Raw genomic sequence first — 27,908 nt, forward strand, 5'->3', positions numbered from 1 at the left:
ATGGCATACCAGGCCCAGAACCTCATCTCTGAAGAGTGTCGGGTTGCTATTAATCATGTGGCATCTTATGAGCTGCATATCAGTGATGCTTATTTATCTATGGTTAGTATGGGTTCTTGAGCCCCTGTGAGGGAGTTTCAACTCTGGTCTGTTATCTTGTATATTCTTAGTATTGGTGGTTATGGCCATGTTTGTGGTATGACGCTAGATGTAACAGCAACTTAGAGGCTAGGATTTTACTGCTTTGTGGCCTAATGATTTAGAGCTGTGATTACAAACTATGGGCTAAAATAGGAAGAATTACAGTTATTTTCAGTGGGTTCCCAAAACTTTATGGGCATCAGACACTGGTGGTAGACTGAATAAATCACTTTTCAGCCATATTCTATTTCAGAGTTAATATACATGTGTTAGGATTGGAGCAATATATTGACTTTAAAATGTCAATTTATGCTGGACTTCTGCTGTGTCTACACAATTACTGGATATATGTGCTAGCATATGGGCTTCACAAATCTGAGCCAAAGATTAGGCCCCAGCATTTTAAAATCTGGGTGGCTTCTCTTTGAGGTATCCTGGGTTTGAAAGACAGCTGGGGCCTTCTGGAAGTAAAAGGACAAACCAAGGTCCCCCGACCGAACAAAGAAGGCCTCTCTTAGACAACCACAGAGACAGTAAAGTGAGTTTGTATAAGATTTCTAGTCTTAAAAGTCAGCTTGTCTCACCTCCAATGTCTTCCCATTCTCACCCCTGTCCCAGGCCTGTTATTACAATGAAGACACCGAAGCACCTCTCTTTGCCGCATTCTTCGAAGACCAAGCTGAGGTGAAAAGGGAACATGGGAAGCAGTTCCTAAGATATCTAAGACGACGTGAGGGTCAAATCTGTCTTCCAGTGATTAAGGTGACTGTGAAATTTGTCATAATGATTTCCATGGGGCCTTTGCTGGGTCCAGAGAACTAAGTTATTAGGTGCCATATAACTTGTTATGTTACTCATAGTATACATGGGATTATATTAACTGACTTTGAGGGCAAGCGCATGTCTTCTCCGTAGCCTCTTCACATTATTTTGGGTAAATTGTAGCCACTTAATGCTCATTTAGTTTTTTTTCAATGAGCCACACATAGTGTGGTCCCTGGACCAGCAGCATCAGCATCAGCATCACCTAGGAACTGGTTAGAAATGCAGATTCATGGTCAAACCAAATGAGATTCTGTAGGGGGGGCGGGGTCCAAGGAGCTGTAGTTTTACAAGCTCCCCAGGTGATTCTAATGCTCTGTATAGTTTGAGAAGCACAGCTGTAATGGCCTTTTCCCAGAACAATTAGCATCCTATATCAGATCTTTAGTCTAATCTAGATGCATATTCAGGTGTTTAAAATGACTACCTCTTCAGTGTAATGAAACAAACTTTTATTCTCTGGGATGGACACTTAGAAGAACTAATCTAAACCTTAGTTGGGGGTATTACATCTAGAAACGTCCCTACTTATCTGAGGGGTACTTTTAAGTCCAGCTTCATAGAGAGAACTATTAAATGTCTGGTAGTAACTGAACTAAACCACCTTCATGGAATTCCAAAGCTAATGGAATAGTGCACGTAACTGTGCTGGTGGCACCCATGCCTTGTAAGCATGTTAAAATTACACGGGGAGCTTTAAAAATCCTGATGCTGAGGTTGTGTTGCATACCAATTAAGTCCAAATGTCTGTAGTTGAAATCCAGACATCAGTATTTATGATGCTCTATTTTGCCACAAGGTTTAGAAACTATTGGGCTATAGAAACCTAGTCATCATCCTACCTAGGATGTAGAAAGTAATAACACTGTGGCCAAGGTGACTTCCCTGTTTCCCTCCAACAGAGGCCTGATATAGATACCTGGGGAACTGGTATAAAGGCTCTAGAGTCTGCTCTGGAGTTGGAGAACAAATTAACCCAGCTTCTGCAGGACCTGAAGACCGTGGCTTCAGACAGCAGTGATAAGGATGTAAGTAGTTAACCGGTTCTGAATACAGTGTCATCTTTCACTTCTAGGTTAGAACTTGCTTCTGGGAAGTGGGTCCAAGGCAGTGGACCATCCAGCATGTGCTTGTTTTCCCCCAAGGAAGCATATGAACTTACTTCTGGGAGTCGATTGGAGGTGGGAGGAGCAGATGCCCTGGTTAGATGAAATGCAACTCAACACGGGATGGGGGAGACATCCCAGGAAAAATGCACTCTGTATAATTTTAAAAAATAACAACAAAATAACTTGTTGCTGGCTTTTAAATCTCCTAGACAAGAAGTGCTTAAACTTTAATGGGTACCAGAATCACCTGAAGGGCTTACTAAAACAAACCAGGCATCACCCCCAGTTTCTGATTCGATTAGTTTCATGTGGCATCCAAGGTGTGCTGGCTAAGGGCCAGACTTTGAGACCCACTGCCCTAGACAGCCCCTGCAAAAGTGAATGTCAGTGGTGACTTACTATCCTATAGACTTCACTGAAGTCTCCCTGATTAATGGCGAATACTCTACCTTGCACTGATAACTTCTTTCTCACTAACCCCCTAGCATTTTTGTACAAAAGTTATGATGCATATTGGACTTATATAGGAACTCTGGAGAGGTACAAATGCCTGAGCCTTATGCCAGGCTACTGAAGCCTAAATCCCTGGGAATTGGATCTGGGCACCAACTTGAAAGCTCCATGTGATTAAAAAAAAAAAAACAGGGTGGAAAACCACTGCAGCAGTAGCCTGTTTAAATTAATCTGTACTTTTGATGAATTGCCCTAACACTCATGCTCATTGAAAGAGGATATTTGTGTTTACCTGGAGGTCATGAATGTCTTAGATCAGTGCTGTTTGAACTTCTATGTGTGTATGAACTACCTAGTCCCTTCTTAAAGGCAAGTTCTTTAAAAAAAAAAAAAAATGCTGGTTCCGATTTAGAAGGTCTGGAGCAGTAGTTGAGATTCTGTTTTTGTGACAAGCTTCCAGGACTGCTGGTCCATGAGCTATACTTTCAGTAGCAAGATTGTATTTTATTTTAATTTTTTGTCCTCACCTGAGGACATGCTTATTGATTTTTAGAGAGGGGAAGGGAGGGAGAGAGAAACATTGATCAATTGCCTCTATCACAGGTTTTGATCAGGGACTGAACCTGCAACCTAGGCATGTGCCCTGACCAGAAATTGAATCCTTGACCTTTTGACAATGCTCCAACCCACTGTGCAACACTAGCCAGAGCAAGGGTAGCAAGATTTTAGATTGCCTCCTGTTGCGGACAAGGTTCTTAAGAGTCCTTCCCTATTTTATTTCTGTAGCTTGTACGCTTCATGGGAAAGTACCTGGATAAACAGAGGAGGAACACAAGCTACCTGGAACACCAGCTTATATATCATAGGAGATTAGAAAAGCAGGCCCAGCAGGAAGAACCATTTGAAAAGCCTGCTGAGGTGTCAGGTAAAGACTAACATCTGAAGACAATAAAGCAAGTCTTCCCTGCTGTAGTAGATGCTAAAATCCACTGTAGTAGATCCCAAAATCAACTACTTAAGAATCTTAATCTCCATTTGGCAGAAGACTGCTTTTCTTCATTGTTGTGTATACAAATAAACCTGTTTGCGCATTATAATTATGTGTAAAGAGATTGCTATTGGAACACACACACACACACCACCCCCAAAGGGATAATTCCATCAATGTGGGTTTGGCAAAAGCTTCCTGAGGAGAGTGGGTGCATTAGACTTTAATAAAACAAAGCTTTCCTCCCCGCCCCATTTTCCATGACCCCAACAACACCTAGATGCAGGGTCAGGAGTCGGAAATTTCAAACAGTCCAGGTAGATATAGTAGAAATTAACCAGTAAAACCTTAGTTCTCACTGTTTTCTGCCCCCTCAACTTGTATCCTATATATATTAAGTTTACAAAATAGTAGGATTCTCTTATAATTAATGTAAAACTAAACTTGGAAACAAGAGCTGTTGGCCTAGAATTGGTGACTCACTTGAACTGGTGACTTACTTGAAAGACTTAAAGTAGACAAGCAGCTGCAACCCAGGTGCCCTTTCAAATAGCCTGAGACATGCATAAGGAACAGCAGGGCACACAGGCAACCAAGACAGCAAATGCATCTGGGTGTGCCTACCCCCTTCCACTGTGGGCGATCTAGCAGCTACTTGGGAAATTGCTTTCAGGGGCAAGAAATGGGCACACAAGTCTGAGTGGCTAGTACCATCTGGGAAGAAAGGAGGCTCTATAGCATTGTGTCCTGGCTCCAAAACTTAGTAGCTCCATGGACTTCAGAAAGTTTTTACCTCACTCATTGACTCAGTTTAGTCATCTTTAAAGTGAGGTTAAGAGTACTTAGTTCATAAAGCAAACAAGAGGATTAAGTAAATTAATATGTAAAGTATCTACAACAGATCAGATTCTATGTTATAGTTTATATAATAGTGCCACTTCTTAAACTTGAGCAAAGCCAATACATGGAATTTGCATTGGGACAACAGATAACTGAAACAGACAGAATTGTAAGACATTTAATCTTTTTTAAAAATTTAATCTTTATATTTTTACCATTACCATTTAGACCCTTTGAACCACCCTCTCCCCAGAAAACACCACACTGTTGTCCATGTCCGTGAGTGCTTTTTCCTTTCTGCTCAATCCCTCCACCCTCTAAATACCGCCACTGTCCTACTAGCTGTCATCTGCTCTCCATCTATAAGTCAGTCTCTGTTTTGCTTGTTAGTTCAGTTTGTTCATTAGATTCCATGCATGAGTGAAATCATAAGGTATATATGTCTTTCTCTGACTAGCTTATATCACTTAGCATAATGTTCCCCAGGTCCATCCATACTGTTGCAGAGAGTAAAGTCTTTTTTTTTTTTTTTTACAGATGAATAGAATTTCACTCTGTAAATGTCCCATAGTTGTTTTATCCACTCATCTACTAATGGACACTTGAGCTGCCTCCATATCTTGGTGACTGTAAATAACACTGCAATGAACATAGAAGTGCTTTTGTACTTTTGAATTAGTGTTTTGGGTTCCTTCAGGTATATTACCAGAAGTGGGATCACTGAATCAAAAGGCAGATCCACTTTTAAATTTTTGAGATATTTCCACACCTCACTGCTTTCTACAATGGCTGCACCAGTATGCATTTCTACCAACAGTGGAAAAGGGTTCCCCTTTCTCCACACCCTTGCCAGCACTTGTTTTTTGATTTATTGATGATAGCCATTCTGACAGGTGTGATATGGTATCTCATTGTGGTTTTAATTTGCTTTTCCCTGATGATTAGGGACCTTGAGCATTTTTTCATATGTCTATTGGTCATCTGTATATCCTCTTTGGAGAAGTGTCTCTTTAGGTACTTTACCCATTTTTTAATTGGGCTGTTTGGTTTTTTTTGGCATTGAGTTTTATAAGTACTTCATAAGTTTTGGATATCAACCCTTTGTCAGAGGTATTGGCAAATATGTTCTCCTATTCTGTGGGCTGCCATTTTATTTTGTTGATGATTTCCTTTGCTGTGAAAAAACTCTTGTTTGATGAAATCCTATATTTTTCTTTCTTTTGTTTCCCTTGCCTGGGGAGATATATCTGACAAAAAATTTCTACAAGCCATGTCTGAGATTTTGCTGCCTGTTTCCTTCTAGGATTTTTATGGTTTTAGGGGCTAACATTTAAGTCTTTGATCTATTTTGAATTTATTCATGTGTTTGGTGTAAGAAGGTGGTGTTTCATTTTTCTGCATGCATCTGTCCAATTTCTCCCACACCATTTAAGAAAGCTATCTTTAGCCCATTGTATGTTCTTGCTTCTTCTGTTGAATATTAATTGACTATAAAGGTGTGGGTTTATTTCTGGTCTCTCTATTCTGTTCCATTGATCTATCTGTCTGTTCTTATGACAACACCAGGCTGTTTTGATTACATGGCCTTGCAGTGTAGTTTGATGTTAGGTAGTGTGATTCCTCCAACTTTGTTCTTAATTCTCAGGATCACTGTTGCTATGTGGTGCCTTTTATGGTTCCATATAAATTTTTGAAATATTTGTTCTAGTTTTATGAAATACATCATTGGAAACTTGGCAGGAATTTCATTGAATCTATAGATTGCTTTGGGTAGTATAGATATTTTAATGATGTTAATTCTCCTTATCCATGAACATGGTATATGCTTACATATATTTGTATCTTCTTCAATTTCTTTCTTCAGTGTCTTATAATTTTCAAGTACAAGTGTTTTACATCCTTGGCTAAATTTCTTTTTAGGCATTTTATTCTTCCTGAAGCAACTGTGAATGGGATTGTTTTTTTTTAAATTTCCCTTTCTGTTAGTTTGTTATTGACATATAAAAATGCCACTGATTTCTGGATATTAATTTTGAATCCTGCTACTTTGCTGAATTCATTTATCAGTTAAAGTAGTTTCTTGATAGAATCTTTTGGGTTCTCTATGTACACTATCATGTCATCTTCATATAAAGACAGTTTTACTTCTTCCTTTCCAAATTGGATGTCTTTTATTTCTTCTTCTTGTCGGATTGCTAAGGCTAGGACCTCCAGTACTATGTTGAATACGAGAAGTGAAAGCAGACATCCCTGTCTTGTTCCAGACCTTAAAAGGAATGCCTGTAATTTTTGCCCATTGAGTATGACACTGGCAGTAGGTTTGTTGTATATGGCCTTTATTATGTTTGGGTATGTTCCCTCTAATCCCACTTTCCTGAGGATTTTTTAAATCATAAATGGGTGCTAGATTTTATCAAAAGCTTTTTCTGCATCTATTGATATAATCACGTGGTTTTTATCCTTCATTTAGCTTATGTGCTGAATCACATTTATTGATTTGTGAGTGTCGTACCATCCTTGAATTCCTGGAAAAAATCCCACTTGATCATGGTGTGTGATCTTTTTGATGCATTGCTGTATTCAATTTGCTAATATTTGTCTGAGGATTTTAGCATCTATGTTCATCAGGGATGCTGGCCTATAATTTTCTTTCTTTGTAGTGTCTATCTGCTTTTGGAATTAGGGTAGTTCTGGCTTCATAAAATGAGTTTGGGAGGCTTCCCTCCTCTTTAATTTTATGAAATAGTTTGAAAAGGAGAGGTGTTAGTTCTTCACAGAATATTTGGAAAAATTTACTGTGAAGCCATCTGGTCTGGGACTTTGGTTTGTTGGGAGTTTTTTGATTATTGCTTCAATTTCACTAGAAGTAATGTCTATTCAAATTCTCTGATTCATCCTGATTTAGTTTTGGAAGATATGTTTCTGGGAATTTATTCATTTCATCCAGGTTGTCCAATTAGTTGACATATTGTTGTACATAATATTTTCTTAAAATCTTTTGTGTTTCTTTGGTGTCAGTTGTTAGGTTTCTTCTTTCATTTCTGATTTTATTTGTGTCCTCTCTCTTTTTTACTTTGAGCGTGGTTAAAGGTTTATCAATCTTGTTTATCTTTCCAAAGTACTAGCTCTCGGATTTATTGATGTTTTGTATCATTTTTTTAGACTATTTCATTCATTTCTGCTGATTTTAATTATTTCCTTCCTTCCACTCACTTTGGGCTTTGTTGTTCCTTTTCAAGTTCCCTTAAATATGAAGTTAGATTGCTTATTTGAGCTTTTTCTTGTTTTTTCAAATAGACCTGTAATGCTATGAATTTCCCTCTTAGGATTGTTTTCCCGGTGTCCCACAGATTTTGGATTGTTGGTTCCTCATTTTCATTTGTTTCAAGATATCTTTTGAAATTTTCCTTGATCTTGCTGATCCATTCTTTGTTTAGTAACATGTTATTTAGCTTTCATGTCTTTGCATGTTTTTCAGTGTTCTTTTTGGGACTGATTTCTAGTTTCATAGCATTGTGGTCAGAGAAGATGCTTGATATGATTTCAATCTTCTTAAATTTACTGAAACTTGTTTTGTGTCCTAGCATGTAGTCTATCCTAGGAAATATTCCATGTGTACTTGAAAAGTATGTATATTCTGCTGCTTTGGGGTGAAATGCTCTGAAGATACCAATAAAATCCATTTGATCTAGTGTGTTATTTAGGCTGTTCTCTCATTGTTGATTTTCTGTCTGGAAGATCAATCCATTGAAATCAATGGGGTGTTAAAAATCGCAACTATGCCTGTATTTCTGATAGCCTCTCCTTTTAGGTCCATCAAGATTTGCTTTACATATTTAGGTGCTCCTATGTTGGGTACATAAATGTTTACTAGGGTTATGTCCTCTTGTTGGAGTCTTCCCTTTATCATTATGTAGTGTCCTTCTTTGTCTCTTACTATAGCCTTAGTTTTAAAGTCTATATTGTTGTATATAAGCACTGTTACCGCAGCTTATTTTTCTTTTCTATTTGCATATAATATCTTTTCCAACTCTTTACTTTTAGTCTTGTGTATCTTTCAATATGAGATGGGTCTCTTGGAGGCAGCATCTATATAGGTCTTGTTTTCTTATCCATTCAAGTACTTTGTCTTTTGGTCAGAGTATTTAAGGTGATTATTGATAGATAACTATGTAGTGCCATTTTATCATTAAACTGTTTTCCTAGGGGTTTTCCCCCCTTTTTTTCTTCTTAAAGCAAGCCCTTTTAACATTTGTTGCAGTACTGCTTTGGTGTTAACAGATTCCTTTAGGTTTTTGTCTGAGAAGCTCCTAATTTCTCCTTCAGTTTTAAATGGTAGCCTTGTTGGATAAAGTAGCCTTGGTTGTAAGTCCTTTCTTTTCATCACCTTGAATATTTCATGCCAGTCCCTTCCAGCCTGAGATGTTTCCAGTGAATAATCATATGACAGTGTAATTGGTGCTCCCTTGTAGGTAACTACCAGCTTTTCTCTTGTAGCTTTTAGGATTCTCTCCTTATCTTTAAGCCTTGTTATTTTAATTATGATATGTCTTGGTATAGGCCTCTTTGGGTCCAACTGTTTTGGGACTCTCTGAGCTTCCTGGACTAGTGCGACTTTTTTCTCCACCAGATTAGGGAAGTTTTCAGTCATTATTTCTTCAAATAGGTTCTCAATCCCTTGCTCTCTCTCTCTTTTCCTTCTGGTATTGCCATGATGCAGATGTTGTTATGCTTCATGTTTCCAAGATGTTTCTTAAGTTTTCCTCATTTTTTAAAATTCTTTTTTCTTTTTGGTGCTCTGCCTGATTATTTTTTTTCTACCTTGTCTTGCAAAACACTGAGTCAGTCCACTGCTTCATCTGACCTATCCCTGTATTATTTTTCTCAGTAATTGAATTCTTTATTTCTGACTGATCCTATTTTAAGGTTTCTATGTCTTTTTTAATGCTGTTAATATCCTTTTAAAAATTTCTCTAAACTCTCTGTCTGATAAATTGCTTACCTCCATTTCATCTAGTTCTTCTGGAAAATTCTCTTATTCTTTCATTTGGGATCTGTTTCTTTGTCTTCCCATTTTGGTTCCTTCTTTGTATTTTCTTTCTTAGATGTTAAACTAATTAGTTGTTCTACTAATCAGGAGTTAGGCTTAAGCACCAGAGGGCAGGGCAGAGTATTTCTTGTGGGTGGGGCTGTTGCTTCCCCTCAGGCTGATACCATTCAGAGAGGAGTGCTCTGCCTGAGAGGGGTGGCTCAGCAATGTTTCTCCTGCATTGTGGGCAGTGACTCAGCACATGGATCCTTGCAGCTGTTCCCTCAGTTCTCTTCCCCAAGCCGCCAACCCCAGACTCTCCTCAAGAGTATCTAGTCCACTCTGCCCTTACTTGCTAGCATTCAGGGTAAGTGGCTGCAAATGAAATTTTGTGTTTTGGCCCTTTAAGAGGCTCTCTGAGCCTCTAGTTGTCCCTCTTTGGTAGACAGAACCCCTGCTGCTTTTCACAGCTGGATGTTATCTGGGTTCCTTTACAGCTCTTGTGCTATAGTCTGAAGAGCCCAGCTTGAGGTTTAAGATGTCACGCTTCTCAGGCAGAAACTCCTGGCCTTTGAAATATCCCTCCAGCACTTCAGCTGCCCACCTTGGGAGTCCAGCCAGCCCTCTCTCATCTTCTCTGCACTCCCTACCAGTCACATTGTGCTGAAGCGGTTTCTTGTGTCTGTCCATGGCTATAAGTCTTCTCTCCAGCTAGTGTTCAGTTGATTATTCAAGATGATTTCTCCACAATTCAGTTGTAATTCCAGATTGGTTGTGGGGGAGGTAGTGTAGCTTTCACTTCCTCCTCCACCATCAGGGATTCCCTCCAAACATAGCCAAGGAGCCAATCTTCTGATTTCTAGCTGGGTGGTATCATTAAAACATATTCAGTTTTTCCTGTCTGACCTTGGAAATGTTACTTACCTCTCTGAAACCTCAGTTTTCTCACTGTCAGTGCCGGTCTGCGGGCATGGGTCCCTGGGTTCAGATCCAAGGAGAAGCTCCTACTCAGAGCTGATCTAGCCTCAGTGGCTTGTGCCTACAAGGCCTCTCTCCAGCCCAAACCTTGTAAAAGCACTCAGAACATTTAATCTTAGAAGAATCTCTGGGAAGGTGAAGGGATTAGCCAAAAAACGCAGACAACAATGCAATGATAGCCAGAGGAAAAGGGGAGCTGGAGCTGGGAGGAGGGGGCAAAGGGAGGGGGAAGGGAACATCTGTGACAGTGTCAACAATAACGAAAAAGTTGTTTTAAAAATTTCTTTTGGAATGTGAATATGGAGCCATAGAAAAATCCAATTAGATATATCTTTAAATTTCTAGTTAACAAATGGGTTGAATGATCAAATAAACACCACTAATCAAACAAATGATGTTGAAGCAAGCTAAGACATTCTCAGCCAAAGGAATAGAAAATGGTGTTTTAAATTTTAAGACATGGAGTTCCAATGAAAGATCTAATTTAGAGCTCCAGGAGAAAAGAGAAATCAAGAAAAAGTTCCATGGTAGCAAAATTTTAAAGCCTCAAAGATGAAAAAACTCACCATAAAAGATATTACTTACCAAAAAATGAAAACTTCCATATTACCAACAGCTTTCTCATCAATATTAGATGCAAGGAGAAAATGGAAAAAATCTGCAAAATGCTGATGGGGAAAAATTAAGAGTTAGGGCAGAAAAGACCAATTCAAATATACAGCTATTAAGCTCACAGAAGCTTTTAACCTGAAGAAGAACTTCACTGAACAATATTGTTTTAGTAGTAAAACATAAGGTCTTCTACATGCAGGTCCAATGTAGCCCACCAGATATTAACTAACCTTGAATAGTACTTTAGCATTCTGGTGGGGTACAGGAAGCCCCGGTATAGTCACAAGTGAACTTCTTTATCTCCACACCTTCTTGAAAATCAGAACCATGGTGAGCTTGTTCCCACTGCAGAATTACTAGTTCACAAAGCATCCTTGAATAAATTCCCACTTTTATAATCATTGCTAGTTTGTATTTAATTTTACATGTATTAGTGAATGTCAGATATTCCCATTAAAATTGAGAGTAAGACAAGATTGCTTTATCTTCAACACTATTTAGTGTTTTTTCTGAAAATTCTCTTTCTCAAACTCAGGACTACTGACATTTTTGAGCCAGATGACTGTCAAGGAGAGTTGTCCCATGCATTGTAAGATGTCTAGAAGCATCCCTGGCCTCAACCCACTAGATAGTACCTCTTCCAGTTGTGACAATCAAAACTGTTTCCACACTTGCCAAATGTGTCTTGAGAGGCAAAATCACCATGCTTCAGAACAACTATTCTAGACAATGCAGTAGAAAAGTTAAAGGAAAAGAAGATAAATCTATCTGCAAAAGACTTATTAAAGTGATATGATTATAACTAGAACTGAAATACTATTGCAGCTTAAAAGAAAGCTTAATATGTTGCTGAATACAGGATAAATATCTACAAATGAAACTTTCCCATAAAACAAAAGCATTTTAGAAAACGTAATTTGGTTATAATATTCACAAATACAAAAAATATCTAGGAATAATTCTAACAAAACTAGCTTGGAACCAAAGATACACTATCTTTGCCCAGATGCCCAAAGTTTGCTATTAATGTTAGTTACATACATCTGGTAGTTGTAGAATATGTATTAATAGGGTATACCCTGGTACTGATCATTCTGAGACAGTTTTCTCATGTCTTGATTGCCTTTTAATATAAAAATAAAGTCTTATTTTGAATACTTTAATTTTTTGTTTAAAATTTAAATGGGGGATAACAGAGGAAAGAAGGGGAAGAGTCAAGTCAAGGAACATGTATAAAGGCCCCAGGGACAAAAACAATGGGGGGGGGGAAGGATTGAATGTGGGAGGTGGGGGTAGGGCAGGGGAGAGTACGGCGCGGGGGGGAATGGGGACAACTGTAATTGAATGACAATAAAAAAAAGAAAATAAGAGATAACCAATAAAATATAAGTGGAGATGATGGTCATCACTTTCACGATGAAGCCATGAAAAGCACACGTGCGATTTTTCTATCCTCGGCCCTGAGAAGGCTTCATCCTCCTTGAGAACCTGCCCGAAGGCAGACCACCATTAGCATGGACCCCTGAGTGACCCTCACATGGAGTGGAGCCCTCAGCAGCATGCATGGCAGCAATAAATGATTGTTAGGTTAAAAACATTTTTTTTGTTTTACTCTATTCTTCTGGTTTTCTTTCAATTGGAAAAACTCTAATTATTCATATTTTGGATCACCTTTGCCTATCTTTTTCATCTTTCAAGTCTCTTTTAAAAAAAAAAAATACCTTTTCCTAGGTATATACTCCATGTCCTGCTCTGTCTTCTATATCATTTATTTCCTTTTTTGCTCCTTGTAACCTAGTCTTTACTTACAAAATGAATTTATTTATAACTTAGTTTTTATTGCAAAATAATTGTTCCCTCTGTCTTTCCCATATTTTACTAGTCATCACTTTACATGCTCCTATTGACTGACTCTTGCCTTCCCTTTTTTGGCCATGTCTCCCCTGAATTCTTGTATTGATTTTTTTTTTATAATCTTCTTTCCCGGCTGCAATTGCATTATTTTATTTTGATGATGCAATTCACATGGGAATGTTGTTTTGCAGTTTTCATTTGTGTTGGAATGTTGTGTTGCAGTTTCCACTCATGCTGGAATGTTGTGTTCCAGTTTTGCAGTTTCCCTCTGCTTCGGAGCAATACTTTCCTAATGAGCGCTCTTGGTCTACAGGGAAGTTTTATATCTATTTTTAGCTCATTTTATTTTCTCTTTTGTATTCCTAAAGTAGCATTATTTGGCTGTTGTAGTTGCATGATAACTCTGTTAATTTTAATTTAATGGGTTGGATTTTTCTTAATTAGAAGGACAATTTTTAAAATTATTTTTTATGAGTTTATTTGAGACAAAATGACCACATATGCCAGGGAGCAAGATCTCAAGTGCTCCACAAGAAGGATCCTTTGAAGGGAAGGAAGGGGTAGGTTTCCCATTTGCTCCTCTCAAGACCTCCCTCTTGTATTGCTCTAATAAATGCCACTTCTGGTACCAAACCTCACCTAAGTTTCAAATCTTAACTTGGTTCAGAAAGGCTCCTATGATCAATTCAAAACTTCTATGATACTTTACTACCTCTTCGTGAAGAAGCTACTTTCACCAAGGGATCCTGCTCCAACTTTCCACTTATAAATGCTCCTCTCTTTTACATGTGTTTTTTACTTAAATCTGCCACTGCTGTGTGACTTCTCACCCAAACACACTCTAAATCTGTCTCCCAACTTTCCATTTGCACCTGCCCCCCCTTTTTAAAAAGGTTTTTATTTACTTATTTTAAAGAGAGAGGAAAGGAGGGAGAAACAGAAGGAGAAAAACATGTATATGAGAGAGAAAGATTGATGAATTGCCTCCGGTTCACCCGCCTCCTCCCCAACCAGGGAGGGGACTGCAACCCAGACATGTGCCCCAATGGGGAATCCCACCAGCTACCTTTTCATTTGTGAGCCATGCAAACTGAGCCTCATCCGTCAGGGCCGCACCAGCCTTCTCTGATCACAGCAGTGCTCACTGAAAAGGGGACCCTGTCATTTTCCATGTGATTATTGACTGTGGACTTCTGATATCCAGGCAGTTCTAGGGCTCTTCCTCACATCCTGTTCTCCTCAGAACTACCCGTAGCACTTTCATGGCTTCCTGAGCTAAAACTGCTGATTTCATCCAAGATACACAAAGAAAAAGAGGAAAGAAAAGAGAACGCAGTACTAACAGATATTGTAAAGCGCACACACTAAAATGTTTACTTCCTAAATGGAGCAATATCTCTTTGGCGCAAAAGCCATATCCTTTGTCTGCTACAGAGGGTTCAGGAATAGGACTGGGCTGGCAGGAGGCCCTCTTGAAACCACTATGTTCATAAATGCAAAAAGGCAAGTCTTCTTCATAAAGGATCATAAATACAAACTAAACTGGAGGAAGTTGATTTCAGGAGTACAGAAAAGAGACACTGCATTAGAAAAAAATCAAAATCACTTAGTCTGGATTGCTATCCTAGCCTCATCTCACCTACAGGAAACTCTTGCAAATATATGATCCAGAAGTTCTCAACTCAGACGATAATGTGAAATACAAAAGAAGGAGGGTGAAGGGGAAGAAGACCTGCCATAGCATTTGTATAGATGTCCCTAGGGAAGAAGGAAGGGAACTAAAGCACAATTATTAGCATATGAAAAATACTTTAATATGGAACAGTCACAAACTATAAACAAACACTTTAATTTTAGCTATTCTAGTGGGTATATAGTGCATCCCAGTATAATTTAAATCAGCATTTCCCAGATGACTATCAAAAGCACATGTTTTAAACTGTTAGAAAAGAGTATCAGAGAATAACTTTATTTTATTCTCTGCCTTGGTCCCCTGGGGGAAGAACTGAGCCTGATTCAGAGGAAGCACAAATGCAGTCTATTAAAAGGGCAACAGACACACACTGAAGACCCTTCAATGCCCTGCCTATTAGCATTACAGACATGACTTACTGAGTCACTGAATGCAGGTGTGCTAGAGCTCACAGATATTATCGTTACCATTGTCATTGTATTTACCTTAATCATGCAAGATACAAGAGCACTTATGCTTTTGCAAATAATTTCTCTGTGTCTCTGTTTAATTCCTATCCATGTGGTATTAGCAGCAGGCAAGAAATCTCTTAAAAATACTGCAGAGAAATAGCTTCTTAAACATGAGAGAACAAAATTGCTAGATTTTGTACCTCTTTAGTCATATCAAATCAGCTCTACTAAACAAGTATTTATGGAGTACCTTCTATTTATCATGGACTTAAAACTTAGATGCTAGAAATACGAAATGGAATGGGCCTTGCCATCAAGACATGCACAATCTAGGAGAGAACACACATACTCATATATGTAAATAATTAAAATTCAGCTTGATAAATGCACCCATAAGAGCCTGTAGGAGGTAGAGGAAAACACAGACAGTGACCATTTGTTCCCGTGTAGGGGGCACCTTGCATGAAAAAGCTTCAGCTCTGAACTTGGATGGATGACTCAATAAAATGAAAAGGAGGAGTAGAGCATTTTCGGCTTAGCCAGTGGTATGGGGTCGGATCAAGAAGTGCCCTTTATTGCATGTTAACATGTTTTGGGTTTTGTTCTTCAGGGGATGGGAAAGCAACTGGAGTTTAGATATAGATTTGACTTGATCGGATTTGCAGTTCAAAACAAAGACCCTAGTAGCACAGTAGCTGATGGTGGTATTCGTATTCTGACACTGCTATTTGTGTATATCATGTGATAAAACAAATAAGTAATTATGCTGGTGTTTTTGAGAACTGGGATTTTCTGTCTGGGATACAAAAGATATAAATATAGGATCAATGAAGTTAAGTAAAAATCCTATAGATATTTAATTGCGAATATCAGAATAAGCTAACAATGTATTTATCTTTATGAAAAAGTCCTACCTGTTTATTGAAAAGACCTGGAAACAAGTAGCAACCAGTACCCCTGTACCCTAATTTTGGTCTCTAATTACCATTGGTTACTAAATGGAACAAGGGCTTCTTTGAGAAATGGCTGTCTGTAGTTCTGAGTCAGGAAATACATTAAATAATCATGAAACATGTTATCATATCAGAAAGCAAGACTATCCAAAATAACTCAGAACAAACTTGAAGAGGCTTCTTTTGAGTAAGGGCGGTCATTGTAATGAGAAAAATAACTGTGACAATTGAAACATGCCAAATACGCTTGAGTTTATAAGTAAAATATCAAATATATTAAATAGCAATAAATACACAATAATAAACAAGTATTAAATACGTGTAATATGATAATTTAATAAAATTAAAATAAAAACTGATGAAGGAAAGAATCAAGAATTTAACCTGTCTTTTCTACATGAACTACCTTAGAATAATCAAATAGTTAATAACAATTTCTACAAAATAATAGCACGAATTTAGCATTTTGCCAATCTTTTAAAAATAATTGGACAATGATAATCAGTGGCTACTATTAACAGAAAAGAAAAAAAAACAATCAGACATTTTGTGCCTCAAGATGAAATTACATACACTATTTATAATTTTGAAAAGAAATAAAAAAGGTACAACTACATCATATCAAGCCTCAAGATTAAACTGCCACCTATAGGAAATATAAGAGAAAAGAATATTGAACAACATAGGAGGAAATATCAGAGTGACCTTCATTTGATCCTGAATAAAACAAATTTTAAAAAATTTCAAAGAATAAACATGAGACAACCAGTGAAATTTGAACAGTGATAGAATATTTGGTTATATTAAAGAATTGTTATCAATTATGTTTAGGTTTGATCATTATATTATGGTTATGTATAAAACAATAATTATTACTTTTCAGAAATACAGGCTAAAATATTTATAAGTGAAATGATAAAATTAAAAAGAAGGAAAGCACTGGCTTGTGTGGCTCAGTGGATTGAGCACTGGCCTGTGACCTGAGGGGTCACTGGTTTGATCCTCATTGGGTCACATGCCTGGGTTGCAGGCCAGGTCCCCAGTGGGGAGAGAGCAAGAGGCAACTGATCGATATTTCTCTTACACATTGACATTTTTCTCTCTCTCTTTCTCACTCCCTTCCCCTCTCTCTAAAAATATATATAAGCTGTTTAAAAAAAAGAGAGAGAGAGAATGGGATAAAAATGAAACAAGATTGATTATTGTGGAAACTGGTAATGGGGTCCTTGGGAGCTTATTATACTATTCTGTATACTTTTCAATAATAACTTTAAGAACATAATTGCTTTTACAGAGCAATGTTATTTTCCTAACATCTGGCTGAGGACAGAGGAAGGCCAATTTCCTCTAACCTTCAGATGCTGATATTTGCACGCTACATTTTTTGACTAGGTCTCCATATTTCCTTCATAGAGCTCTTTGTATCCATCAGGACAGTAATGTTCATCCCATTATACTTACAGAGATGTCAAAGGTTGAACAGTTAATCTTTCATTCTCTGCAAGTTGCTACAGTTATCACTGGGCCCAAGGATATCTCGTTTCTTGTTTCCCTTTAGTGAAACACACTTCAGATTACCACCAGTGCACATGATGTACACTTCTAAGTGCTTCACATTAATGCACTTGATTTATCTTTACTCATCCTGAATACTTGTTTAATCGAAGGAACAACTCTTTGATCAGTATACTGTTATTAGTCCCAAATACAGTGAGGAAATTGAGAGGTCAAGTAACACACATAAAGCCAGCTGGCTCTGGAGCCCCCACTTTTAACCACACCACCTGAATTGCCTCTCAGTGGTAATGAATCTGTTATGAGGATCCTTAGTGATTTTGAGTTAGAAACAAAAGCAGATAATCTCATGTTCCCTTGCTCTCGAGTGCTATGTAGTCTTTTACCTGATTCTGTGTATTTGTTTCTTTTTCTTTTAGCAGTTTCTCTTACCTTGTAAACTCGTAGCCAACTGAGACCTCTCAACTTGCTATGTTCTTCGTTTAAGTAACTAGCAAAAACTGACCACTGGCTTTGAATCCCAATTCCAAAGTATTCTGAGAAAGACTTACTGTATTTTGCCATGTATAATGCACACCCACATTTTTGTGTGCATTATACATGGGATTATTATACCCATTATTATATCCATGGTATGTAATCATTATTCCTATGTATAATGTGCATCCTTATTTTTCACTCAAAAATTTGGGCAAAAAAGAGTGCACGTTACACATGGCAGAATATGGTAATTAGTCTGAGAACTCAGGGGTCCCTTCCCCCTGGGGACGAATAGCTATGGCTATGAGAGGAAGGCAAGGTTACACATTATAGATATGGCCATCAGGGTTCAAAGAGATATTATAGTTTTCAGTCACTCTGGCTGGATGGCTCTGTTGCTTGTAGCATTGTCCCATATACCGAAAGGTCGCAGTTTTAATTCCCAGTCAGGGCACATACCTAGGTTGTGGGTTTCATCCTGGTTGGGACAAGTATGAGAGCCAACAATTGATGTTTCATTCACTCTCTCAAATCAATGAACATGTTCTAGGGTAAGGGATAAAAAAAAGAAGGAGGTAGTTTTCAGTTTTCAGAGAAGTGTATGGGTTGGCAGAAAACCCAAAATGCATCTATTATTAGACTGGTATATGTGTTCACTGCATTGATATCCTTTGCATATACAAGTCTCTTTAAAGTCAAAAGAATATTTGTAAAATAATATACTCTTCAACCCATCCTTCCAGAGCAAAACTTGTGTGTACTCTTCTGTGACCTAGCAAAGACTTTGTCTAGAATTACGCTAGAAATCCAAATTACTTTTCCAGGGCCATCACAACAAATTACTACAAACTTGGTGGCTTAAAACAACAGAAATTTATTTTCTTACAGTTATGTAGGCCAAAGGTCCAAAATCAAGGAACTGGCAGGGTTACTTCTTCCTGGAGGCTCTGAGGGAAATACCAGTTCATGCTTGTAGCTCAACCACTTAGTTTTTGGTGGTTGCCAGAGATTCTTGGCATTCCTCGGCTGGTTGAAGCATCACTGCAGTCTCTGCCCCCACCTTCCCACTCCTGTCTCCCTGTGTTTTCCTCTTCTATCTCTTAAAGTTTTCATTGGATTTAGGGCCTCCCCTAATCTGGTATGATTTCATCTCAATCCCTACTCTAATTACATCTGCAAAGACCCTCATTTCACATAAAATCACATGCTGAGGTTCTGGGTGCATATGAATTTTGGGAGGGACATTATTTAACCTCGTATAGCATCTGTAAAGCCCCTTTGTAACTAAGACCCTAACAGCCCCTGTGTCTTCTCTAAATTGATATGTTTTACTTTCATCAAACCCTTACTATGTTGCCAAGCACTGTTATAATCATTTTGTTGTTGAACCAAAGTGGGATTTGGGTGTGCGCAACCATATAAGGCAAACTCTAGAAGCAGAGGCTCGTAAGAAAGGAAAGGGGTTTTTATTCAAAGGCTCAACAATCTGAGAGGATGAGGGACTCCTCATCTCCAGGCTCATCATTCCACAATACACAGACAAAACACAGCTGTCTCCCACAAGACCAGAACCAAAGGCAGTGCCCACAATTCCTTCTCCATTTTAGAGTACTGTCCTTTGGAGCCCCAGGCAGCTAAGAAGTCATCCATGTAGGTTAGCTTGTTTCCCAGCTGCTCTCTGGCTTCAGGCTCCTCCCTGGAGGTGGCATGTGGGCTATGCAGCTTCTAGCAGCAAGGTCCTGTGCTCTTGGGCATTGGAGCTGGTGAAGGAACTGGCAAAGGCCCTCCCAGGTCTGCAAGAGAGGCTCCTTCAGGGAGGCCATGGGCCACAGGAGTGCAGTCATGAGGCCCATGGAGAGGGCAAGCCAGCACACTGTCTGAGTGCAGGTCCCAAGCAGAAGCCACAAGCACCAGCCACAAGCACGAGAGAGCCTTCTTTGTTTCTATGGATTTATATAAGTTTCAGGTATGGGATAGATCATGTGCTTTCTCTGAATGGGAAGCTAATTAACTTCCCAAACTTCCATGTTCTGGGAGGGTCCACCCCCCAACAAATCCCTTCTTTCCCAGGCTAGAATGACAGATCTCTTTGGTCTGGCACCTCCTCCTGCTGCCATTCTGACTTCTATGATACACATATCTGCCTTGCCCTGGTCCCACCCCCAGTCACATACTGGAAGAGGGTAGAAGGGCTTTTCCCCCTATCCAATTATTTTACCAGGCTTGCACATGCTCAGTGCAATTCCTCCTGCCACCATCTTGCCTGGGGGTGAAAGAATCTGCCCCCAGGAGCATGATGCTGCCCACAGAGTCAGAATGTTTGCAAGGCATAAACTTAGTTACCTGGACAATATGGCCCTTCCCACTGCCTAACCATGGCACCAAGTGGTTCACAGTTTCCTCTGGTGACCCCTCTGTTTCCCACTCTCCTCTTGTTCCCAGTGGGCCAGCCAGGCTATCAGTGTCAATTTTAAAAGTAATAACTCACTTAATAGTTGTTATGAATTGGTATGTTTTCTTTCTGGGTTGTCTCTCTGATGTGTGCAGGCTGACAGCCCTTCCCTTAGCAGCGGGTTCACTGCTCCATGCTGTCAAAGTAAGAAACATCCAAACCTGTAGGGACTTTTATGAGCTTCTTTAAACCAAACCAATGACATGCTGGGAAGCAAGATTTCAAAATGCTCCAGAGACTGACAGTTTTGCAGTTTCTTTTATACATTTGGAATTAAGGAGAGAATGTAAGGAAGGTTACATGAAAGTGGGAGGTTACAGGATAATTAACAAGACTGTGTGCTCCCTTGAAGGATGAAAAAAGGAGGTTTACTCTGGTGTTTCAAAGGTGTGTTAACCTAGATGCGCAATAACAATAGACAGGTCTTGCTTCAGGCAAAGATATATCTCTTTAGAAGCCTGGGACATGACTACCCACATGACCTGCCCAGTTAGGAATTTATGATCAGATCACCCTGTGAGGTTATGTTAGTCAGATTTATTACAGAGTCCCTTTTTCTGTCCACAGTGCTCCGTGCACAGTGACCTTGATGAAGAATGGCCGAGCCAGCTGCCACTGACTGACACTAACAGTCCATGTGGTCTCTTACTTAAACAGTAACGTGTCATCTCCTGGAAAGAGCTAAGTACAGCATTCGGGAAACCAACAGATAAAGATTTCAGATTCCTGGTGCAAGTGCACTCTTGAAAAATGAGCAACAGGAAAGCTCCCTAAGGAAAGAAAGGGAGGGGCAATAATAAAGAGAAACAAGTAGCCACAGCAGAAAGCAGAACTTGTTGGACTAGTTTGGGGATGTCCTCTGGGTTTCATGGACAGAGAGGAGATATCACAACCATGTGCCCCACCAGGTTTTTCTAGGTTGCCACCTTCTCCTCTTCTCTACTCAGACCCAGAGAGACAGACAACTCCTAACTCAGGTAGTAAATTGGATTACATTTTTTAAATCCTCACCCAAGAACGTGTTATTCGTTGCTTCTAGAGAGAGAGAGAGGAAGGTAGAGAGAGAAACATCAATGGCAGAGAGAAGCATCGACTGGAAGCCTTCAGACACACCCAGACCAGGGATCACATGCACCTGGACAGAGGATGGAACCCTCAGCCTAGGTATGTGCCCTGGCTGGGAACTGAACCTGCAGTTCTTTGATTATGTGATGACACTCCAACCAACTGAGCCACACCAGCCAGGACAGGGACTGCATATTTTTTAATATTTTATTTTAAAGCACCGTGAGGATCTATCACACAGTAAGCTGAGAGCTGAATAAGAACCAAATAAAAATCCAGCAAGTGAATTTTATTTCCTTTTTAGTGGAGTAATCTATGTAAGTGTTTATGTAAGATTTGGAGCTACCATTTAGTTAGAACTGATATTTATTAGTCCCCAGTGTTCAGTGCTATTTCTTCAGTATGTTTATGTTCACAAAGTGCAGATAAGCTAAAGTATCTATTCTCTGTGCACTCCATAGAATCTTATGGTGCTCTGTGGTCTGTTGGAAAGATTGACAACAGGTGACAAAGGTAAATGTCACAGAACAGTAAAAGGATAAAAATGAGAACCTATTAAGGACCTATTATGTACTTTGAAAATTTCAAGATAAGAATAAAACATTGTTTAAGTGTACATTGCCACAATTTCCTCTGGAGTCTTAAGCTCCTTGGTGCCTAATGCAAAAGTCACATTAATTTCCCACTCTCTTTTTAAATTTATTCTTCTGCTTTTTTAATAAACTAATTCTTATTTAAATGCATAGAGTGAAGGTAACAGCCAAAGAACAAACACTGGTGACATTTGTACCAACATTCAACGCAGTGTGGAAACTGGAATGCTTGTTTTTAAAGTCTTCAGAATTGTCTTAGTTGCTTGGAGATGCTATAAACATCTTTATCACAACAAAGAAAGAGGGAACTGTACTACATGGGGTGGGGGAAGCAGTAAGAAAGAAAAAGGAAGTATTTAATTATTTTTATTATTTTTAAATACAAGAAAGGTTATAACAAATACCATATGATCTCACCTATAAGTGGAACCTAACCAACAAAACAAAGATGCAAGGAAAATAAGACCAGCCACACTGAAAGAAAAAGAAACCAACAGAGATAAGAGGGAAGGAGGGAGGGGTGGAGAGGGGAAAGGAAGGGAAGGGGCAAATCAAGGAACAAATAGCAAGGACTCATGGACAAAGCCAAAGTGGAGAAGGATTGAGGGAGGGAGAGGGAGGAGGAGGCAGGAGAAAGTGGTGGGGGGAAGGCAGAGACAAATGTATTTGGAAAAATAAATTAATTAATTTTTAAAAAAATAAAAAAATAGAAACAAACAAAAAATGTGTTTCATTTTAGCTCAAACAAGACTTAGAAATACTTTATCTTTAAAATAGTTACTTGCAGAAGACTTCTTTGTATACGGGGGAAAATAAGCAATACTAGCTGAACTTTTCCAAAATTATAGAGTATTAGCCACATCAATCAAGGAAGAGGTTGGAAAAACCTGCAAGGTATTTGTAAACTCCAAGATGTCATTGGCATTTAAAATAGTGCACTTTCAAGCAACAAATAACAAGAACCTAAAGAGTCATAGCTTCCCCCCCCCCGCCCCCCGCACCCCCCCCTCCCGCCACCCCTCCACTATTGGGAACTTATGTAAATACCTTTGTAAAACAGTAGCATTTGTAAGGGCAAAGCTCTGGAAACAATCTACCTGTGCAACAGCTGCACAGTGGCTGACTGAGCAAAAACAAATGATATGAAATAATCTGTACAAACCGTTAACAACAAATACATGATTGGAGAAAAGTAAATTCAAAAGTAACTTAAGTACAAACAAACATAAGTAATTATGACTAAAGTCAATGCATGTATATACTGTATGACTGAAGAAGCTATGTAGAGATATGAATGACTTCAATATGAAAGTATACTTTTATTTTTAACAGTTTAGTGAGATATAATTTACATAAAACAGTTGTTTAAAGTGTATAATTCAATGGTTTTAAATACATTTATAGAGTGCTTATATTCTATGATTACTAAAACTTTCCATTTTGGTTTTAAAGATGAAGCAAGAGATCAGCAGATCTAATTGCCTGAAACAAAGAAAGAGGAGTCACATTTTAATTTGTTTTAGAATTACTGAAAAATTGTTGCCACTACACCCATGCAACAAACATCATTTCTGCCTAATGTCCAAATGGATATGCAGGCAGTTTTAGAGGATTTTTTAAAAATCCAAATCCATTGCTGGCAGTAAATTACATCTTTATTTCCCAACTCATTTAGGATTTGCATTCTCTACCAACTGGTCCTTGAAAGTTTAAATCCAGCATCTCTAATGTCACTTCCAGGGCCCGCAGTCTCTAATGCATTTGGTAAGAAGAAGGGAATGGCATTGGCTCTGTTCATAAGAATGAATGAGGAATAACAGTAAACACAAAGCCTTTGGGGTTAGTCTTGGATTTGAATCCCCGTTCTGCTAATTATTAACTACTCTGAGGCTTACTTGCCCCAGTTATCTCACCTGTAAAGTTGGGTTAATATAGTTTGGTAACTGACGTGATGAATAAAAAACACTTAGCACACAAGAGCTGAAATGTTGGTGAGGTTCACTCACTGGTGTAATTATAGTAATTATTAATCCTGTTATATTAGCATTAACCCAACTACACACCAGCCCTATTTCTCAGACCACACCAACCCTGAGAAAACCAATGAAGAGCACACATGACTCCTGAGGAATGATCTCAATGCCACCCCACCCCCCTTTTCTAGGACCATTCTTGCACCACCACTCAGGCCATGTTCCATTCCAGAACAGAAGGGAGTCCGCCACCTTCTCCACCTCCGGGTGCGTGCGTGCACGCCCACAGGGCTGTTCTGCACCTGCAGCACCTCTGCCACTGATCTGCCTCTAGTGCTGATGACCTGCCCTGCCAAAAGACCATCCCCAACCCGAGCACATGGCTCTGCATTTCCCCAGCCCCAGCTTTTAAAAGGGTGATCTTGTTCCTTGGGGAAACACCCAGACACACAAGCCTGTGACTATAGGACAAAGTTAAACTTCTGCCTTACCACCAACCTATTTGCTGGAAATTTCCACACTCCTATCCATACATACCTGCTTAAATTGTGTCCCAAACAGTTTTGAGCTGTTCCCAAGGTGCTGCCCAAAGCATTTTGGTTATAAATCCCTCAGGTTCTTCTAACCGCATTCCTGTAACTGGGCGTATGTGTCTGTGTATGTGCCTGTTTCTTAGATATGGACCCTGAAACATTTTTTTCCTGTTCTTCAGAGAGTTCGCAAGGTTTTGGATATTGAGAGCCCAAGCTTCACTTTTTCCAGGAAAAAAGTTAAAGACTTTTGTCAGAATGGCTATTATCAATAAGTCAACAAACAAGTGTTGGCAAGGAGGTGGAGAAAAGGGAACTTTCATGCACAGTTGGTGGGAATGCAGACTGGTGCAGCCATGGTGAGAAGCAGTATGGAATTTCCTCAAAAAATTAAAAATGGAACTGCCTATGACTTAGAAGTTCCACTTTTGTGTATATATTCAAAGCATCCCAAAACACTAATTTGAAAGAACATAGGCATCCCTATGTTCATTGCAGTGTTATCTATAATAGCCAAGATGAGAAGCAACCCAATTGCCCATCAATAGACGAGTGGATAAACAAGCTGTGGTACTTTACACAATGGAATACTACTTGGTCATAGAAAAGAATAAAATCTTACCATTTGCAACAGCATGGATGGACTTATTATGCTAAGTTAAATAAGTCAGTCAAAGAAAGAAAAATCCATGTTTTCACTTATATATGGAATCTGAAGAACAAAACAAACAAACAAACAAATAAAATAGATACAGAGAGCAGACTGATGGTTGTCAGAGCAGGGCGGGACATGGGTGGGGATGCTGTAGGAGAGCTGGATGAAAAAGGTAAAGGGAATTAAAAAGTACAAATTGGTAGTCAGAAATAGTCAAGGGGGTGTAAAGTACAGCATAGGGAATATAGTCAATAATATTGTAATAACTATGCATGGTGCCAGGTGGGTACTGGGTATATCGGAGGAAACACTTTGTAAAGTGTATGGTTGTCTAACCATTATGGTTTACACCTGAAACAAATATAAAATAATATTAATGTAAACTTTAGTTGAAAAATAAAATTATAAAAAGTATATGAAAGCTTACAAAAAAGATAAAGGCTTTGTTTTCAAAAATTCTAACATGGTGTCTAGAAGCTGAACTGTCAGAAAAGGTCAGGGCCGAAAAAGAGTGGAGTGGCTGGACTTGAGGGAGGGAAGCGGTGGGAAAGGGTCCACAAGTGCTGGGGCTACCCAGTTCTCACACGGGGGGCGCCGGCATGGTCGAGGGGCAGTGGGGTTCCTGGCTGTGAAGTCTGGTGTGCATATACAGCTCCGTTTGGACAATGAACATTTTGACAGTGACAATGAAAACCAAGCTCAGAGGTCCATCTCAGATTTCCAATAAGCCCCAAAATTTGTTATAGAACCCTGAAATAGAACAGGCCCCACCCACTTACTCCATGAATATAGTTTAATTTTCTGCCAGATAAAAACTGGATTTTCTTCCAACCTTGATAGATGTGTGTGGAGAGAACAGGTTGGATTGATGTAGAAAAATTAAAATTTGAAAAAGCTACATTTTACTTTGAATGAATCAGGTTGATTACTTTTCTACTTCAGTTGCATTCAACTCTTTCAGCTCCAGCACATACTCCCAGGCTCACTATGGAGAAGTTTTATTAACTTTTCTGTTACCTTGAGAAGTTGCATTCTCAAGGAATTATCTGAAAACCAGCGACAGATTTGTGTGAAATAAATTATCCTTTTTTTTTAGTGTGTTTACATGATTATATTCACCATCTAGGTTATTCAAATGAGATACCCTCTGACCAGGAAATTTCTGAACTCTGAAACAAAATACAAGAGATGATACACCCCATATTTTGCCATGTATAATGCATACCTTTTTGTCTAAATTTTGAGGGGAAAATAAGGATGTACATTTTACATGGGTATAATGATTATATGTCTTGGATATATAATAATGGGTATAATAATCCTGTGTATAATGTGCACAAAAACATGGGTATGCATTATATGTGGTTATATGTGGCAAAATACGGTAAGTTTTGGATGAAAAACAGGCCACACACCAAACCTGACACAGTCAGGGAGGCCTGCACGGTGGCCTTACAAAGTCAGTGACCTAGAGTAACCACAGAGGATGGTCCAAAATTAAAAACTTTCTAACTAAAGGGGAGTCATGTTGGGTAGTCATGTCCTAGGCCAGTATCTTCCTTAACAAAGGTCAGTCTTTACCTTAACTGAACCTATTTTCTTTTTGCATCTATGATAACATATCTCTGGAATGTCAAGGTAAGTCCATTCCCAGACCCCTCAGAGCACAATCACTGCACCAGAGTAGGAGACCGCAGAACCCCTCCTTGTTATTGTTATCGTATTAACCCCTCTATGTAAAAGAAGTATGTGTCTGTTTGTTTGACATTTTCTTCAATCCCAGAGATTTCCCCACTTTGCTTTTTCTTCCCTCCCTAATCTATCACCAGCGAGTTCATGTAACCCTCTTAAGTCTCCCTCTTTCATTCTAATGTATAAAATAAGGTGCAAAACTGCCATTCTCTGAAGCGTTTCTCAATCTGTTGAGATTTTGCTTCCCAGTAACTGTCGTCAGTTTGGCTTGCCATGAGTGTGTTTCTTGATAGAGTCTTTCCTATAAGTCAGCCTTTGGTCCCCGTTTGCATTGTCTGACCCAGGCCTTAAGAACCGACAGCACTGGGCTGCCTATACTACCACCAGCCCTACAGATGACATCGGCACTGGAGAATAACAGTGGGCCAACACAGGGGACTATGCTATTCACCCAGCTCTTATTCATGCCGATTCAATCTCAATCTATACTAAACTAATAACAATAATATTCAGAAACAATCAGTAATAACATATCACAAGAGAATTGGGGGATAATGAACCCGAGTCCCAAGAGTACAGATCAAATCTGGGTCTGGGAGGCAACAGGGCTGGGCAGCTGGAGTCCTGCAGGGCAGTCAGAGCGACAGAAACACAATGTCTTTCTCTCCCAAGGCCGAACGTGCAGGATGTCTCAAAGTGACTTGCTCTCTGGATGTGTCTCCCATGGTCTGAAGTTCTCTGCTTTTATGCTTTTTTAGTTGCAAAGTCGTGTTGATTTTGCACAATTTCTCCTATACACGTTTTCCTTAATTTGGATAAACACCTATTGTTTTCCCCAGTCCCACTAAGAAGCAGGAGATAATCAGGAAGGAAGAAACTCCAGAGGTGCCCCAGGGCTAAGATAAAGGGCGGAGACTCTGTTCTAACACTGGTTATTCCTGTTTTCTGGAAAAGTACTGAATCCTAGTAAATCAGGAATGCACCAGTGCAGAAGATGCTACCTGACCCCTACTTCATTATAATATCATT

General features: G+C 39.1%; 1 protein-coding gene across 1 annotated transcript; it reads left to right on the top strand.

Annotated features, from left to right (window-relative positions):
• LOC129073648 (ferritin, heavy subunit-like) lies at positions 1 to 27,297 on the top strand. Its single transcript, XM_054577262.1, has 5 exons — positions 1 to 102; positions 760 to 903; positions 1,866 to 1,991; positions 3,312 to 3,450; positions 27,224 to 27,297. The coding sequence occupies exons 1-5, from the start codon at positions 1 to 3 to the stop codon at positions 27,295 to 27,297; spliced, it is 585 nt and encodes a 194-aa protein (XP_054433237.1).
• The last annotated feature ends 611 nt before the right edge of the window (positions 27,298 to 27,908 follow it).

The sequence above is a fragment of the Pteronotus mesoamericanus genome, unplaced genomic scaffold (assembly GCF_021234165.1).
Source record: "Pteronotus mesoamericanus isolate MK-2021 breed Mesoamerican mustached bat unplaced genomic scaffold, CSHL_Meso_final contig_42, whole genome shotgun sequence".
Classification (NCBI taxonomy): Eukaryota; Metazoa; Chordata; class Mammalia; order Chiroptera; family Mormoopidae; genus Pteronotus; species Pteronotus mesoamericanus.

What these genes read in the sequence shown, in the direction of transcription:
- LOC129073648 (XM_054577262.1), top strand. Translation starts at nt 1, where the DNA reads ATGGCATACCAGGCCCAGAACCTCATCTCTGAAGAGTGTCGGGTTGCT. An exon ending in CAGACAGCAGTGATAAGGAT is followed by an intron (nt 1,992 to 3,311) that starts GTAAGTAGTTAA and finishes TTATTTCTGTAG; the next exon opens with CTTGTACGCTTCATGGGAAA. An exon ending in AAAGCCTGCTGAGGTGTCAG is followed by an intron (nt 3,451 to 27,223) that starts GTAAAGACTAAC and finishes TGTCTGACCCAG; the next exon opens with GCCTTAAGAACCGACAGCAC.